Genomic DNA, 16,505 nt, shown 5'->3' on the forward strand with positions numbered 1-16,505 from the left:
AAAGGTCTTGGGGAAAATATTGTGATTTTTCTTTTTATGTCTAACTTAAATTTCATTATTTTAAAAAAATTGACTATTTTATTTTGACTAATTGTTTATTTCTTAGTTTTAACTGTCTCCTCTTAAATTCCAGCACAAATCTTTTACACAGTGCCATGATTATAGATGAGACACCTTTGACTAGAAGGTGTTTAGCTCAGTCCTTGGCTCAGCAGTTTTTTGGATGTTTCATATCCAGAATGTCTTGGTGAGTAATTTCAAAGTTTATAGTTCCTGAGAAAAAGAATTTCATAGTGGATGTTGAACTTTGTCCTACTTCTGGATAATTAATTTAAGACACTAATCTGTATTTAGGTAATATAAATTTCATCCTATATTTTCTACCATGAGTTCAGTTAATTCTCCAGTTTATAATAAAATAAAGTGAAAATTTTGATAGCAACAATCTTAAAGAACTGAATAAATACTATAGATATAAGGATTTGGGTGTAGAAAAGTATAGCTGGAATGCTAATGTCAGTGTTCAACATAGCTGGCAATGGTCAAGGTAATGTTTAAAGCAAAATATATTTCTGTACAGTCATGATAAAGATGTAGGGATATTCTTGCTATCACCTAGCTCTATCCTAATTTACTTGAAAAATGCGAGTTAAAACACTTTTCTCTTTTCATTTTGATTAACTTGAGGTGAATTTGAAGAAATACATGGTCTCCCTTATGATTATAGTTTATAGTTATGACCATTCTGTACTGTACATAATACATGAATCTTAGTTTCTTTTCCTGTCCTATTGGAGCGGAGAAGACAGAGGGCAAGTGCTCATGATTTGTAATTTTCCTAACATTACTATAGTTTTATTAAAGACTAATGATTAGACCATGGCAGGCAAAATGTTTGAGTAAGCAAATGAAATGAAAGGATAAATATGCAAGTGAAGAAATGAAAGAATGGTGTCAATTGTGTTTCCTCTTAAGAAACTAAAAAATCATTTAATTACACATGGGGTCTTGGAATTTCAGTGATAAGTATGCATGGGATTGACAGTTAGAATGAGGACTTTGAGAATTGAATAGTACGTTCCTGGTTCTGAGAAGTAAGTATTCCTTGTAAGTAGACAGTGTGAGCAGAGTTGGGCAGGAGGGAAACAAACAGCACTGCCAGAACAGAGCACAGCATGGATACATTATACTTGTGATAAGACTATAAAGCTGTTTTTTTAATTATTATTTTTACATTGGAGAAGGACAGGTTTATTAGGAAAAGGAGAAAAGAAAAGGAGACACCTGATAGCCACAGGTGGGCAGAGAGCTGCTGCTGCTGCTGCTTTGCAAAAGGGAAAGTTTTGTGAAAAATAAACGCCTGCATAGTCACAGGCAGGCCGGGGAGCTGTCTATAAAACAGTTTCATAATTAATTGAGATAAAGCCAGATATGATGAAAGTTTTAATGAATGGAAAGGTAGAACTGGAGGAAATGGAAAAATCAAATAATTGATAATAACTTTAAGAAGGCAGAAAAGTACACCTGGCACTGTTCTGTTACCTTCTCTGGCCTTTGATCGAGAATTTTTATGATTAAAAGAAATTTGTGTTTTGCTTAGGTCTGATGAATGGGTACTGAAAGGAATTTCAGGCTATATTTATGGACTTTGGATGAAAAAAACTTTTGGTGTTAATGAATACCGCCATTGGATTAAAGAGGTAAAAATAGCTAAATTCATTTTCCATGTAAAAGTTAGTATGACATGTGAGTATTTTCCTGATTCTAAGTCACCAAGTTCTTTATTTTAAAAAATTATAAAATATTTACTGCCATTTGAAAGTCCTTAACATTTCCGACAACATGAAGATCACTTTACTGAGAAAGACTAATGGTCTCTTTTATCTAGTTTATTGTGTGGTAGTGGGTCTCAAAACTTTTTTAGGAGGAGAATGTTTAAGCTCCTTACATATCAAATTAGTCTTTAGAGATATCCACGTCCTGATAGTAGTATTTATAATGTAACTCTGTATATTCTGGAGTCAGATTGCTTTTGAATTTGTCTCATACATTTACAAACTTTGTGACTTAGTTTAATCTTTCCAAACATCATCTATGAAAGGAGAATAGTAATGGCATTAGAAATCCTACGGACAGGGAATTGTGAGACATCACGCATGTTCAAGTGCATGGGGCCTGGTACATAGTAAGTGCTTGTTTTTGCTGACTAGTCTTTATGCATATATGTGTTCTCTCTCATTGTCACATCTTTTTCCTGTTATTTAAAGATTTAACCAAAAAGAAAAAAATAAGCCATATTTTGCTTAACCCATTCTGGTTATATGCATCTATATTTTAATCATGTCATGCTTTAGCTTCTTCCTCTTCAGGTAGAAAAACTTCAGCCATTAATATTTTCATTAAATAGATCTCTCCATCTGTTCCTTTTTTTCTGGTTTAGATATTTTCATCATCCACACCAAAACTTAAGTAAGGCAAAAGGTAACTATAAAAGATTTTAACTATTAAAGAATTCATACACTTAAAGCTAGAAGAGTGCACTTTTCATATTAAAAACTATTAAAGAAGAAGGGAAAAAAACCAACACTTACAATATTTTAGGCACTATTGTAGACATTTTGTAAATATTAGCTATCTTAATCCTCTTAAGTCTACTCTGCTATTATCCCCATTTTACTGATGAAGAAACAGGCATGGAGAGGTTATTTGACTAAAGTTACATACCTACTAAGTAGCAGAGCCAGGATTCAAACCTTGCTTTTAATCATTTCACTATGATTCTTACTACTACTTCAGGCTGCTTATATATAATTTCAGCTACTTAAGAGTTTTCAGCACAGTTGTATTATCTATTCTTCTACTTTGAATTTGTTTGTTTTTTTGTAGTTTGATCTATGTCATATTAGAGAAAACTAGAGAAGTTTTAAAATGATAATTTTTAAAAATACACACAGGAAAAAAAATACACATGGAATCCCAACATCATTTTATTCCTGTTTTCTTAAGTACTTCTTGTGAAGTTGGGATTCCATGTGTATTTTTCTTGTGACGTACTTAAGAAAGAAAGAAGGAAGAAGGAAACTTGGACCATTGGTCAGAGAGATTGGGAAGAGCTGTTAGGAAGAGTTAGTTGCCAGGTTATTGGCCAGTCCTCAAGTCACAAAGTTGAGAAAGCTATTGGGCCCTATCATTTAGCCAGCTGTGTGGTCTGCTTTGTTTATAGGATCATAAACTACTCTCTAATATATTTCATTTATTTTAAGAGATTTACATTCTTATTCCATGAAACAAGAAATTTTCATAGTTCAGTTATAAAATTTGATATGTGGAAACATTTTCAGTGACTCCTATTTTTATCTTTTAGGAACTAGACAAAATCGTGGCATATGAACTAAAAACTGGTGGAGTTTTACTACATCCCATATTTGGTGGAGGAAAAGAGAAGGACAAGTATGTTTATTGTTCAAAGATGATATAAACCTTGTTTCATGATGTAACTATTAGGACCATTTGTATGTATGTTGAGATTCTCCAGGCCAAGGAGCAATATAATAGTATAAAATAATGTTGAGGCCACAGACACTGGCAATATTCCCATTACTACTGTCAGTGCTGTACTGTTTTTATCACCTGATAGATTTAAAAAAAAAATTACTTAAAAAGTATAAGGTTTTCCATTTTTCTATGTTTATTTCCTAATCCAGTTATATCATACTTTTCTTAAAAAAGTTTTAAAATAATGGAAACAGGTATTTTGTTTATATGCCATTGATTGTGTGTGTGTTTGAGTAGATAAATTTCAGCATCATGATGTCTGTTTATACTTATTATTATTTTTTAAGATTTATTTATTTATGCATACAAGAGCTGGGGTACAGCAGCGGATTGTTTCAGAGTGTGGTGCTTAACCCTTTGCGCCACCAGGGAGGCCCTGCTTATACTTATTTAGCCAAATAGTCACCTATCTAGATACTTCTTACTCTTTCTTTTCTTCTTCCTTTTTATTTCCCTCCTTCTCCCTTACTCTTTTCTTATTTTTTAACAAGAGACTGTAGTTCATTTTCTTTGTAATCTTGTGTATTATACACATTTAAAGTAGTTTCTCAGATGGGGCCATTGATTGCCATTGTCTAAAATCATAACAAATATTAAGAGACTTGAAGTTGTATAACCTGTAATAACCTTTTCTTTGTTGTAGTATGGTCAGTGAGACAAGATTAATTCCCTGGAAAAGCAGAGCAATTTGGGATTAGGCAAACTTGGATTTTTATCATTACTGATTTTTGTGATTTAAGAAAATGGCAGAACCCTTGTGTGTGTGTTTGTGTGTGTGTGTGTTTGTTTTAATGTGTAAAATGACAACAATGATCCATTTTAACCAGATTGGTTATGAGGATTACTGGAGATAAAGCTTTCTACATAGTACACATGCAATAAATATTAATTCCTTTTACTTCTCCTGACTGCCTACTGTACACCAGTTTCCCAACAAATAGACCATTCTCATTGTGTGTCAATATTATTCACACTAATTATTTTTACCTTGCTTCTGCCTATTTATTTACTTCTTTGTATATGTTTAATCTTTAAAGTTTATGTATAAAAGCATCAAATGCTTTAAAAAAATTCAAAAGAGGGCCTCCCCGGTGGCGCAGCGGTTGAGCGCTGGGTTGCGAAGCTGCCCGCAGCCTCTGCAGCGCCGGTTTGATCCCCGGCTGCTCCCCGGCCACCGGAGGAGGGTCCCACATGGCGCGCAGACCTCTCCTGCCGCCCGCTGCTCCCCTCAGCAGTGTGCTTCGGTCCTTCTGCCTGCTCTGCTCCCCGCTCTGGCTCTGGTGAAATTCTCTCACCCTCCCGCGCTTCTGACTGTACCCAGTGCATGTATAAACAAAAACAAACAAACAAACAAATAAATAAATAAATAAAATATTAAAAAAAATTCAAAAGACCTTTGAGAAGTATGTGGAATAGCAAACAAAAGATTCTTTTTAGCACTCACATGCCACCCCTTTCCTCTCCACCCTCCACCCTTCCTTAGAGATAACCATGATTATTAATTTGGTATATTGCATTCTAGACCTCCTTTTTACTTTTATTTACATGTATATGGCATTTACAAAATGTAATTTAATCATATGCCTATTAGTGCTTTTCTGTTTTGAAAAATTTATCACATTTGTGTATTATGGTAGGCATTCCTTGTGCTATACATAAATTATTTTGTTCCATTTAAGAACTTTCTAGTAATATTTCATTTTATCTTGGAATTTATTTAACCTTTCCATATTGCAGTCTGTTATTAATAAACTTGGAAAAAATAAGTGAACTATAAAAGTAATTTTTCAAATACTGAGTTAACAAATAATATTTAATTTCAGTATAACATTTTTTTAAGGAGGTGTAATGACTGCTATTATACATTGATTTGGAGAGTATAATTTGGTATAGTACTTTCTTGGTACTAATCACAATTTTAAAACCTGTAATTTTCAGATTCAGCAGTTCTGGAATATTATGATCTAGAAATTCTACTCCTAGACAGGCTTTCACTATACAAAAATCTTGCACATGTGTTAAGATAATATTCACTACAACATTATTTGAAACAGTGAAAAATTATAAACATATGTTCATAGATACTGTAAATATTTTCTACTAGATTGTACCTTTTTCTTAATTTATCAAAAATTTCTTTCATTATTTTGGAGTTTCTGATTTTTATATATTCAGTCTGGTCATGTCTTCCAAATTTCATACTTTTTCTTAGGCATATTTTTCCCACCCCAAAATCATGAAAATAAATTTTGTCCTTTATTTTCTTCCAGTACTTTTATAATTGCATTTGTTTTAGATGTGTAACCATCTTGAACTTTTTTTTATGTGTGTATGTGCAAGCATTAACCATATGATATTGATTGGGATTACTTTGTTTGTATTGATGAATTTGGAAAGAAATGAAATATTTACAGTATTGTGTATTCCTATCTAGGAATGTAGCATGTACTTCCATTTATTCAAGTTTTTTCTTTATGTCCTCTCATAAAACATCATAATTTCTTTTAGATGTTTCCTAGTTTTTATTGTTCTCATATTAAGACAATTGCTATGATAGTCCCATGAGATTTTTGAGCTATTATCTTCAATTGGCTGTGAAATTTATTGCCTATTTAATACCAAAGTTTGTTTTATTGATTATTTTTTTAGTCCAGCATCCCATCTACATTTTTCAATAAAGCATCCACATACGCTTTCCTGGGAATACTATACTATGTTTCAGTGTAAAGCTCACCTTGTGATGAGATTGATTGAAAATAGGATCAGTATGGAATTTATGCTACAGGTAAGTATTAAAGTTAAGAACAAGATCTGTTCTGTATGTGTATAATCTGTATACTGGTCTATAGTCAGGGCATCTGAGTTTAGAACTGGAGTTTAACTTTTTTTTCCCCCCAAAGATTTATTTTATTTATTTATGTATACAAGAACCGAGGTGTAGGCCAGAGGTGCAGGGGGTGAGAGGATTCACCAGAGACAGAGTGAGGAGAAGAACAGGCAGATTTACTGAATACACTGCTGAGGGGAGCAGCAGGCAAGACATGAGTGGTCTGCTGTGCCATGTGGGTCAGCTCCCTGGCCAGGTATCTAACTCATGCCACAGTGGCTGGTTATAGCTTGATAGCACTGAGACTTTAACCCCTACACCACCAGGGAGGCCCTAACATGTACTTTTTGTTTGTGTATTCTCAAATGTAGAATGGATATCAATGCTTTACCCATTTAGTGCAATATTATAAAAAGAAAATTAGAATGTGAGGATGAATGCAAAGCCTGTTTATGCATATGATTTTGTGTTTGTCATTATTTAGAATATTAAGGATGAAGTATCATTTAAAATGTTTTCAATAAAAAGAAGCAAACCTAAGTGATGTTTGTGTTTGGTATTGCTAAATCCTGCCATATTTTTAGAGCAAGTGCTGGTGTGTATAGTTGAGATATAGTAATTGAGATGCTAGAAACCAGATGTATCATTAATGTATAGTTTTATACATGTATTAAAAATGTTATGTTTTTCCCATAACATTTTAGAGGTCAGTGAAAAAATAACATTATTTAAAGCATTTCAAATTTGCACTAAAGTTATTTAATCCTTCTATCCTTCAATTCACCTTTAAAGTGAAGAACAGTAATTTTAAATGAGAGATGGTTCATAAACAGCCAGTGAACTTTTTAGGGTAATATAAATCCTAATGAATGTTCTCCAATCTTAAATAAAAGCTAGTTTCTGTGTCAAGCTCATAGCACAATACATTATAGGTATTGTATATAATTTTTACTAAATACAGTAATCACGTTTACCTAGTGTATCAGTAAAATTCAATTATGTTTATAGGAAGAATGGTTTATATTCTGACTGTGCAAGTTTTGGCATGTTCTTAGTTTTCATAACCAGTACAATCTGAGCAGTAAGATATGAAATTATTGTCTTCTATAATTGACTATAATAAAGTTTTAATGAAAAGTGAGTATAGTGTAGCACTGACCCCAGGATGTATTGTTGTACAGCTAATTATCAATTTTGTCTTTACAGGTTTTCAATAAACTGCTAAGTTTGGCCAGTACTGCTTCATCTCAGAAGTTCCAGTCACATATGTGGAGTCAGATGTTAGTTTCCACATCTGGGTTTTTGAAATCCATTTCTAATGTTTCTGGCAAAGACATCCAGCCTTTAATAAAGCAGTGGGTGTATCCTTTTCAATAGTAGTTCAACAAGGCAGGGGAGGGAATAAGGTTATGTGTGTAAGGGGAAGGAAGAAGAGAGATTTGGGAATAAAAGGAGGTAAGAACTATATAAATTTTTAAATAATAGTAGAATAACCAGAAGCTGTAAATCATTTCTTCTGAGATGACTATTAATCATTAAGATATACCCATGCAGGGTGCTTTCGGGAAGGAGATTCTATGGGGACTAAATCTGAAGGGGTGAGGGGAAGCAAATATTGTCTAAAAAAATGTAAAAAATGATAAATGTTAAAATAAAAAAAAGTTAAAAAAAAGATATACCCATGCACATTTGTAAAATTGGGTATATTTTGAAGTTCTTTTTAGTATGTAAGTAAAGCAGTAGTTTTAATGGTGAAAAGAGCAAATAATCCACAGGTAGATGTGTAGGGTTTCTTGTGAAGAGGCAGTGGTCTGGTGACTTATGGATGTGGTTAGTGTTTGGTACAACTTGAGTGACCGTTTGGAGATGTTCAACTTGACCATTTTTTTCTTTCAAAAACGCCAGTATACTAATAACCTGGTGGACTGGTTTTGTGTCTTTGAAAACAGATTCTTAATGCTTCAGCTATTTTGTTTGAATGTGTGGAAAAACTTTTTATGAGAATTTTGAATACTTTGCCACCTGGTTTACAATGAAGTAAGCTCAAGCTTTGAACTGGTTGGGGTGCGGGGTGCATTTTAAAATTATTACTACCATAATGAATTATTTTGTTTAGTACATTTTCATCTCAGTGTGCAAAAATTCCTTTACAATTCTTCAGAGACCAGAGCGGAGTAGTAAAATTTTATGGAAGTTTTGCATTTAATAGAAAACGAAATGTTTTGGAATTGGAAATAAAGCAAGATTATACATCTCCTGGAACTCAGAAATACGTGGTAAGCTATTTTCCAAAATAGCCTTTTGTTCTGCTTTCTCCCCAATTTCAATGCAGAAAGGGCTTAAGGGTGGGGAGTGGACATTTTGTAGTGAGATTTGTTTGCAAAGAATGAAATTGAGAAAATACCAAGTGTTAATTGAGGGGAAAGGAGTTAGGGGTGGGGATTTCAGAGTATACAGTCTCCCAAATTCACCCTTTGGCGCTAACTGCCTTATCGTGACTCCAGAAACACATTTTGTACAGTATTTTATATCTTGATATTTGTACCTGTACACATGAAAATACATTTTGGTGTTTTTGTAGTACTCTCTTTGAACAGTATGATTTCTTTTTAAAGGGACCGCTTAAAGTGACAGTGCAGGAATTAGATGGATCCTTCAATCATACCTTGCAAATTGAAGAAAACAGCCTTAAGCATGATATACCCTGCCATTCCAAAAGCAGAAGGTAGGCATGATTCATGACTATGAAGTTCAGTTTATAGTTTATAGTTATACTGTAAATCTTACAGATAAAAATACCAAAATAAAAATCTTATTGTATACTTAAATTCTTAGGTAGAGAACACACTAGCTTCCCCCCCACCCCTTTACTTAAGGTTAATGTTATCAAGCATTTTCTTTATTTGATTTCTGTTCTTGATGACATTTTTCTCCCTAGAGTTAAATAATTAAATGTGAAATTTACATACGAGAATCCTTATTTTTTGGGGCAGGGGGTGGTGGAATGGAAGTTGAATTTTTGGAGCCAGGAAAAATTCAAGGCGAATTGTTTAGGTTCATTCTTACTGATATGGTTGGATTAATAACTACAGGAAATATCTGGGAAATTAGCATTGAATACAGGATGAGCTAAATACATATATCATGAAAAGCCACAGCATCTTTCTACTATGTGTCTTTCTCCCCTTTCTTTGTATCAGCATGCCCTTATATCTTGAAGTCTTTCAAAGACACACTGCCATTTTACTTTAAAAATGCTCAGTTCATCTTTTTTTAAATGTATTTTTCCTTTACCATTCTTTTGTAACTCAGCCATTAGTGTGTACTATGAATTGTGTAAAGTTGTGAATTTTGTGAAAGATGAGAACATTTTTGTGATTTGCTAGTGGACTATGGTAATATCAATTTTGAAAGTAGAAGTCTTACACTCACATTATACTTACATCATCTCAGAGGAAAACAGTTGAGAACGTCAGTTGATTTTGACAGCCTTAGGAAATCTTGATTTCAGAAATCTCCCTATAGTCATTCTTTCTGAGAAATTTTTTTATTATTTGACAGTGAAATCTCCTTTTCTGTCCACCTTTGAAATTTAGAACATGTGATTGCTGCCCTTTTCATACCCTTTCTTTAGGTGTTGTCTCTATAATAATGGTATGTCATTTGGGTATTCTTTGGTGTAAGAAACACAGGAAGATTTTCTGTGTTTCTATTTTTATTCATTCTTACTCAACTTTTTTAATGTATTTTCTGGTAGGTTTTATGATTCAAAAGTAATTTGCTTGGAAATAGCTGCTTTTGTGTTGGCTTATATCTTCTGCATGTTAACTAGACATATTTAATCACCCCACTACACATAGGACAGCACCTTGTATATACAGCACTACAGCACACATGGTTCAGAATTCCTCACGTCTCCTTCAAGTATTGGTTATTTTTTCCTTTTTTTAAATAAGGATTTCTTTAGTGGGTTGTCCTCTTATTTTTTCTTTATAAAATAGTAGTTTCCTGTTCTTGGGGATACATACCTATTTTAGGTTGACATTTAATTATTTCTGCTTTTTTAAGCTTTGAGCAGTAAAACATTTCATTGTCATTTATTTCATTCCCTTCAACTTCAAAATAGACAAATTTTGTTAAGTTTAAATTCTATTACATTTATTGTCCCTTCTCCCATAGCACATCTTTCAGTGTTGCATTACATCTTTAATTTGAATTTTAACCGGTCCTTATTTTCTTTGATAATTAGAAATGTCACAATATTTTTTAAGAGTCATTATTTTTATTTATTTAGCATAAAAGAACTGGAGTGTAGGCCAGAGGTGTGGGGGGATGAGAGATTCACCAGAGGCAGAGTGAGGTGCAGAACAGGCAGATCTGCTGAACTACAGTGCTGAGGGGAGCAGTGGGCGAGACAGTATAGGTCTGCTTCACCTATACTGTGGGTCAGCTCCCTCCCTAACCGCGGACCAAACTCATGTTGCACTGGCTGGCCTTAGTTTGGTAGTGCTGAGACTTAACCCCTTGCGCCATCAGGGAGGCCTGAAAATGTCACAATTTTTAAAAATCATTTTCCTTAAATGTAGGAATAAAAAGAAGAAAATTCCACTGATGAATGGAGAAGAAGTTGACATGGATCTTTCTGCCATGGAGTAAGTTAGTTACTTAAATTTAAGGATGTAGTTATATACTTACATCTGATATAATAGGCAGTATCAGAATGTATTCTCATTTGTCTTGTTAAGCATATCTGTAAGTATGTAATCATCCTGAAATTAGTGCTTTTAAAACATATAAGAGGCAGAAGCCTTAATTTATAAACAAATCTTATACAAATAATAATTAATCTAACAGAAGAGTAAATTTAACCTGACCCAGAAGAGATGAAGAGTAACCACAGAATGATTGTGGAAGGACACAGCTGTGGCTCGGGCAGCTTTCAGCTCCTCTCATGGGCTCACCCAAGGGTGTGATCAAGCACTTGCCTAGTGGGTCCTTATACAATGTAGCCTTAATGGTCTCCCAGGTGTTAGTCATTTTCTTTATCTTTGGATCAAGGCTCTAGGGCATTTTGTATTTGCAAAGCATAAATACCCTATTCTAAATTTTCTGTGGTAATTTTTATTGGTTGATAGTTTCATTATTATATAAAATACAGTTCAAACTTCCCCCCCATCCATCCTGTGCCTGTATATTTTTTATAAAACATCTATCCAGTGATTATTTGCTAACTTTATTACCAAATCATCACAACTGTTTAGATACCATTTATGTAATTTTAAATTGTGCTGTTTGGGATTTATGTGAGGATAGGTTGGTGATGTGTTTACAAACTATGATTTCAGAACTTGCCATTTGAAAAAGTTGGTCATGAGTCCACATTTTAAAAAAGGTGTGAAAGTATTAAGTCATTTAAGAAAATTAATTTAATAAAATTAATAAATTCATCTTTTAGTTGCAGATTGATTTCCAATAAAGGGTGGTATTTATAACCATAGTCAGTAATTAACTTATAGGAAGTGAAATGAAGAAATTTAGTCTTATTCCCCTTTTTTTTAATCACATAACCACATAATCACAAATCTGAAATCTTAATCAATATTTTGAATCAGAATATGTGACAGTTATCTTCTTGCCCTTGGAGATCTTTTCAGCAAAATTGATACGGATGAAAAGTGAAAATGTTAAAATGCACTGAACACAACAGGCAAGTTGACTGTCAGTGTGATTTAAGAAATGACTACATTCCTTAAAAATGTAATCACATTTAGAAAATGATTACAGTAGTACTCCAGGTAGTCTTGAGCACCACAGAAAGAAGAGATTCTGGTTAATAAATGCTTTGCTTTTATTTTTCAAATATGTTGAATTGAAAAAATAAATAAAAATAAACTTGTGTTTCCTTTTAGTGCTGATTCCCCTTTGCTATGGATAAGGATAGACCCAGATATGTCGGTATTGAGGAAAGTAGAATTTGAGCAAGCCGATTTTATGTGGCAGTATCAGCTCCGGTATGAGAGGGATGTTGTGGCACAGCAGGAATCCATTTTGGCCTTGGAAAAGTTCCCTACACCGGCATCTCGGCTTGCACTCACTGACATATTAGAACAAGAGCAGTGTTTCTACCGAGTAAGAATGTCAGCTTGCTTCTGCCTTGCAAAGGTGAGATTGTGTGCTGCAGCAAGAAGTCAAGATGACTACTGCATATTGAAAAGAAAAACTCTGAAAATGAATTGGAATTCATCATAGTATCCAACCTTACTTAGTAGCCAGTCCCTTGAAACCTTCTGCAAATGCTTTTAACAAAACTGATTTGAAAGAAATATGTATTGGCCTAAAATAGATATGCACTAAAATTTCATGATTGTCAAACTGAGAAGTCAGATTTTAAAACCAGAGAGAATTTTTTCACTATTTTATTGAATTGTTAAACATGTTTTTAAAACCAAGAATGTTTTTGGTAAGAAATTCCTTGGTACATTATAGTACATGAGATCAATTCATCGTAATTACCCCACTGTGGTGATTATCTCCTGTTGGTTTTATGCTTAGTAATCAGTACTAGTGATATGTAAAATGATAGGTTCTATAACATAACATGCTCAAAAAGTTAATTTATTAAGAAAACTAAATATTTTTCTTTAGATGCAAAAAAACTGAAGGTATAACAAATGAAAACCAGAAAAACGCAGACAAAAATTTGACAGAAATACTGGTTTCCAGGTATTTAAAAAGCATCTTGATAATAGGTTCATTCCCATGTAGTGACTCTTGCCTTCCTCACTGCTAAATCCATTTGTCCAACCTGAATATCAACAGTTTATAATGCTTTAGATTTACTTGTTTTGTCTTAATGCTAGTTGAATTCATCCATTTTACTCAGGTTGTGAATAGAAATTCCCTCAAAAAGAAATTTCATTTCTTTTGTAGAACTCTGATTCTTGCATGCTAAATTCTTAGCAGATCCATAAAATTTTAAACTCTATAAACTGTTATGTGAAGTTAATTTTATTCTTTTCAGACTTTTTTTTTATTTGCATGAGAAGTATCAATAGCTAGATAGGGTTTTTGGTAAGTGGTGGTACTGTATTTGACTTGTATTTCAATTAGCCTAGATTGAAAACCTTACTTAGAAAACATGACACAGTTTCTATGGGATAAATTTAAAATGTTAATATTTTATCTACTTAAATAGACAAAAGACAAACTTACTCAGAATAGAAGCTGTTTGCAAACATATTTCCTTAAAACATAAAAAGGATACTTTAATTTAGAAATTAACTTGTAGAAAATGACTGTAAATGCATGCAAGAATTTGGAGAGGTTGAGATTAAATATTTTCTTGGAAATGATAATGAAAGGCTAAAATATATTAAATTTCTGGGAAGTGAAATTGTTGAAGACTAATCCAATTATATTGGTGACTTTTACAAAGCTGTTTCATGTAATTAAAAATATGCAGTAGTGATGCAGAGTACTTCATTTTCTAATTATTTACAGATTGCAAATTCAATGGTGAGCACATGGACAGGACCACCAGCCATGAAGTCACTCTTCACTAGAATGTTTTGTTGTAAAACATGTCCAAACATTGTGAAAACAAACAACTTTATGAGCTTTCAAAGTTATTTTCTACAGAAGGTACAGTTTACTTTCAAATTTCTTAAAATTGTTTTATCCCACAATCTATTTCCCAGTTTAACTTGGGGATTAGTCAAATAATTGTTTACTTTCTTATAAGTTTTTGCCCTTATTCTTTTCTGCTTCTAAACTTTCCCCAAAACTAGTGATTCATTATTGATTTTATGAGCTGTATGCAAATAACTCACTAGCTGCATTAATACTAAAATAAATAGAATAATTTAACATTTTGCTTAGTTACTAAAATGGAGATCTGGGTAAGTCCTTTTGGTGGCAGTCCTTCTGGGGTGTGGACAGCACATCTGAGTCAGAGATAGTACGGCTTACAGCTCTTGCTTCAATCTCAGCTCTGTTATTCACTAGCAGTTTGCACAATGGGACAGGTTTCTTCACCCTCTAAGCCTCAGTTTACTCAATTATAAAATTTGTCTTCTTTAGAATTAAGATCAAGTTTGTGAGGTGTTTCACACTATGTTTATCCCATAATATTTTGTAAATGATAATTTAGAGAGCGGTGGTGTGGTAGAGTTGTTTAAGGAAAGAATGTGGAAGGTGGTTAGCATGTGGGCAATTTCAAAATCATTTATAAATTTGTTGAGTAAATTAGTGATAATGAAAACAGATTAGATAAACTAAATTGGAGAAGGAGGAGGAGTGAAGTAGAGAAAACTAATGAGGCATATTTCATGATTTTTGTATTGAAGGGTATGGGAAAGAATATGCTGAACAGGGTGGAGAAGAGGACATTTTGAGTTGTTTTGTATGGAGGGTGAAAAACGAGTCATGTTCAGCACAGAGAAAGGAATTGGAGAGGAGATACAAAATATTCAACTGAGAAAAAGAAAATACAGAAAAAGAAAGATGTAGCAAATTCTGAAGATAGTGGTGATAATATAATTGGAAAGGTTTACTTTAGAAAAGATAAGAACATTTCTTTTTTCTGAGACAGGTGAAAGCAATTGAAAGAAGTGGAATGATCGATTTGTCGGGGGTGTTAGGCAAGTTGAGATTTATTTACGGAAGAGGGATTAATGGTTGCTTCTCAACCACCATTGAGAAGCATCAGTGACTCAGGTTTCTATCTTCTTAGAAAAGTTGGGTATGAAGCTTTGGAAAAGGAAAGATAAGCTGGAATTTCAGAGAATTTACTGTTTTTCCTAGGCTAAGGAATGGTACTGGAGAATCTGTCTTTTCAGATTGACGGCTAACTCTGCTATCTGCTACATGCCATTGGCCACTCTGTCATTTAATCCTGAAAATGACTGAGGAAGTTAGGCTCCTGCTTAGTAAGCACCTAGGCACCTAGCCATAATCATCCAACTCACTAGTTAACGGAGGAGGACTTGAGTAAAGGTCTGCCTAATAAACATTAAAACTTACACCTTTACCATTATGTCACAAAACTGAAATTATATAATTCACATTATGCATACTTTGTTCTAGCACATGAAGACAAAGGCACAGAAGGCCCAGTGTGCATCCACATATTCAGCTCTCCTTCCTCCTGGTTTCCTACCCAAAATTACATTAAAACCTTTGAGGCATATTTCCAGTGTGTGGGGGTGGGAATTAGGGAGTTAGACCCCAACAAGATACCAAAAGTAACCATTTCTTCTATAAATACACCTGTGAATTTTAGTAGAGTTGATTATATGCTTACAAAAAAAATTTTTTTTTTGTAGACTATGCCAGTTGCAATGGCTTTATTGAGAGATGTTCACAACCTTTGTCCCAAAGAAGTTTTAACTTTTATATTAGACTTAATCAAGTACAATGACAACAGAAAAAATAAGGTAAGACACCTTTCTTCATATTGTAAAACTGACCAAAGATATTTGTTTTTTAAAGAGATATTTAGTCTGTGAAATCATTGTTAAATCCATGGTTTTTGAAATTCCTAGAGATAAAATGTGATTTGTTATCCTACCCAGTAGGTGAAAACCAAGATTAATTGGTTTAAATGTTTCTCTTACCAGTCATAATGTGCAGTTAGTGATGCATCAAATTTTGGGGAGCCAGCTAAAATCTGTTTTGATGAAATCTGACTAAAATCAAATTTCATTTCTCTTTTTTCAAGTGATACTCAGAAAGAGTTCCCTCTTGAAATAATGTTTGTTGATGATTTGACTTTATTTTTTGAACCATGAAGTGTATTTATTTATTTAGCAAATAGCTATTGTGTGCTGTGCTTCAAAAGCTATTCACCTTATTTGTTATCAACCTAACAATCACATTTTTGAGAACACTGCTCTAGGCAGTGTAACATTAAACATAAGAGATGGTAGATGCCTTCAAGAATTGCATTTGTTCTTTAAACATCTGTTGAACAATTGCTATTTATCACAGTCTGATTCAGTCCCTCCACCTAATGGAGAAATCAAACAAATAAGTAAAGAGTCATTCAGAACTGCTGGAATAGAGGTATATATACATAATTTCCTTTGGAAACTTAGAGGAACTCAAGGATACTTCCAAGGGTATA

At 33.3% G+C, this 16,505-nt stretch overlaps 1 protein-coding gene across 1 annotated transcript in view; it reads left to right on the top strand.

Annotated features, from left to right (window-relative positions):
* TAF2 (TATA-box binding protein associated factor 2) overlaps positions 1–16,505 on the top strand; it is a gene marked incomplete at both ends in the record, with an annotated part of 60,387 nt that overhangs the window by 15,811 nt on the left and 28,071 nt on the right. The window contains 11 exons of the mRNA XM_084230314.1: positions 134–247; positions 1,601–1,700; positions 3,365–3,450; positions 6,205–6,340; positions 7,589–7,743; positions 8,544–8,658; positions 8,998–9,107; positions 10,969–11,034; positions 12,292–12,544; positions 13,883–14,023; positions 15,706–15,816. Coding sequence (XP_084086440.1) covers positions 134–247; positions 1,601–1,700; positions 3,365–3,450; positions 6,205–6,340; positions 7,589–7,743; positions 8,544–8,658; positions 8,998–9,107; positions 10,969–11,034; positions 12,292–12,544; positions 13,883–14,023; positions 15,706–15,816 — 1,387 coding nt within the window. The remainder of the gene's footprint in view (positions 1–133; positions 248–1,600; positions 1,701–3,364; positions 3,451–6,204; positions 6,341–7,588; positions 7,744–8,543; positions 8,659–8,997; positions 9,108–10,968; positions 11,035–12,291; positions 12,545–13,882; positions 14,024–15,705; positions 15,817–16,505) is intronic.

This window comes from Talpa europaea, assembly GCF_964194135.1.
Source record: "Talpa europaea genome assembly, chromosome: 3".
Classification (NCBI taxonomy): domain Eukaryota; kingdom Metazoa; phylum Chordata; class Mammalia; order Eulipotyphla; family Talpidae; genus Talpa; species Talpa europaea.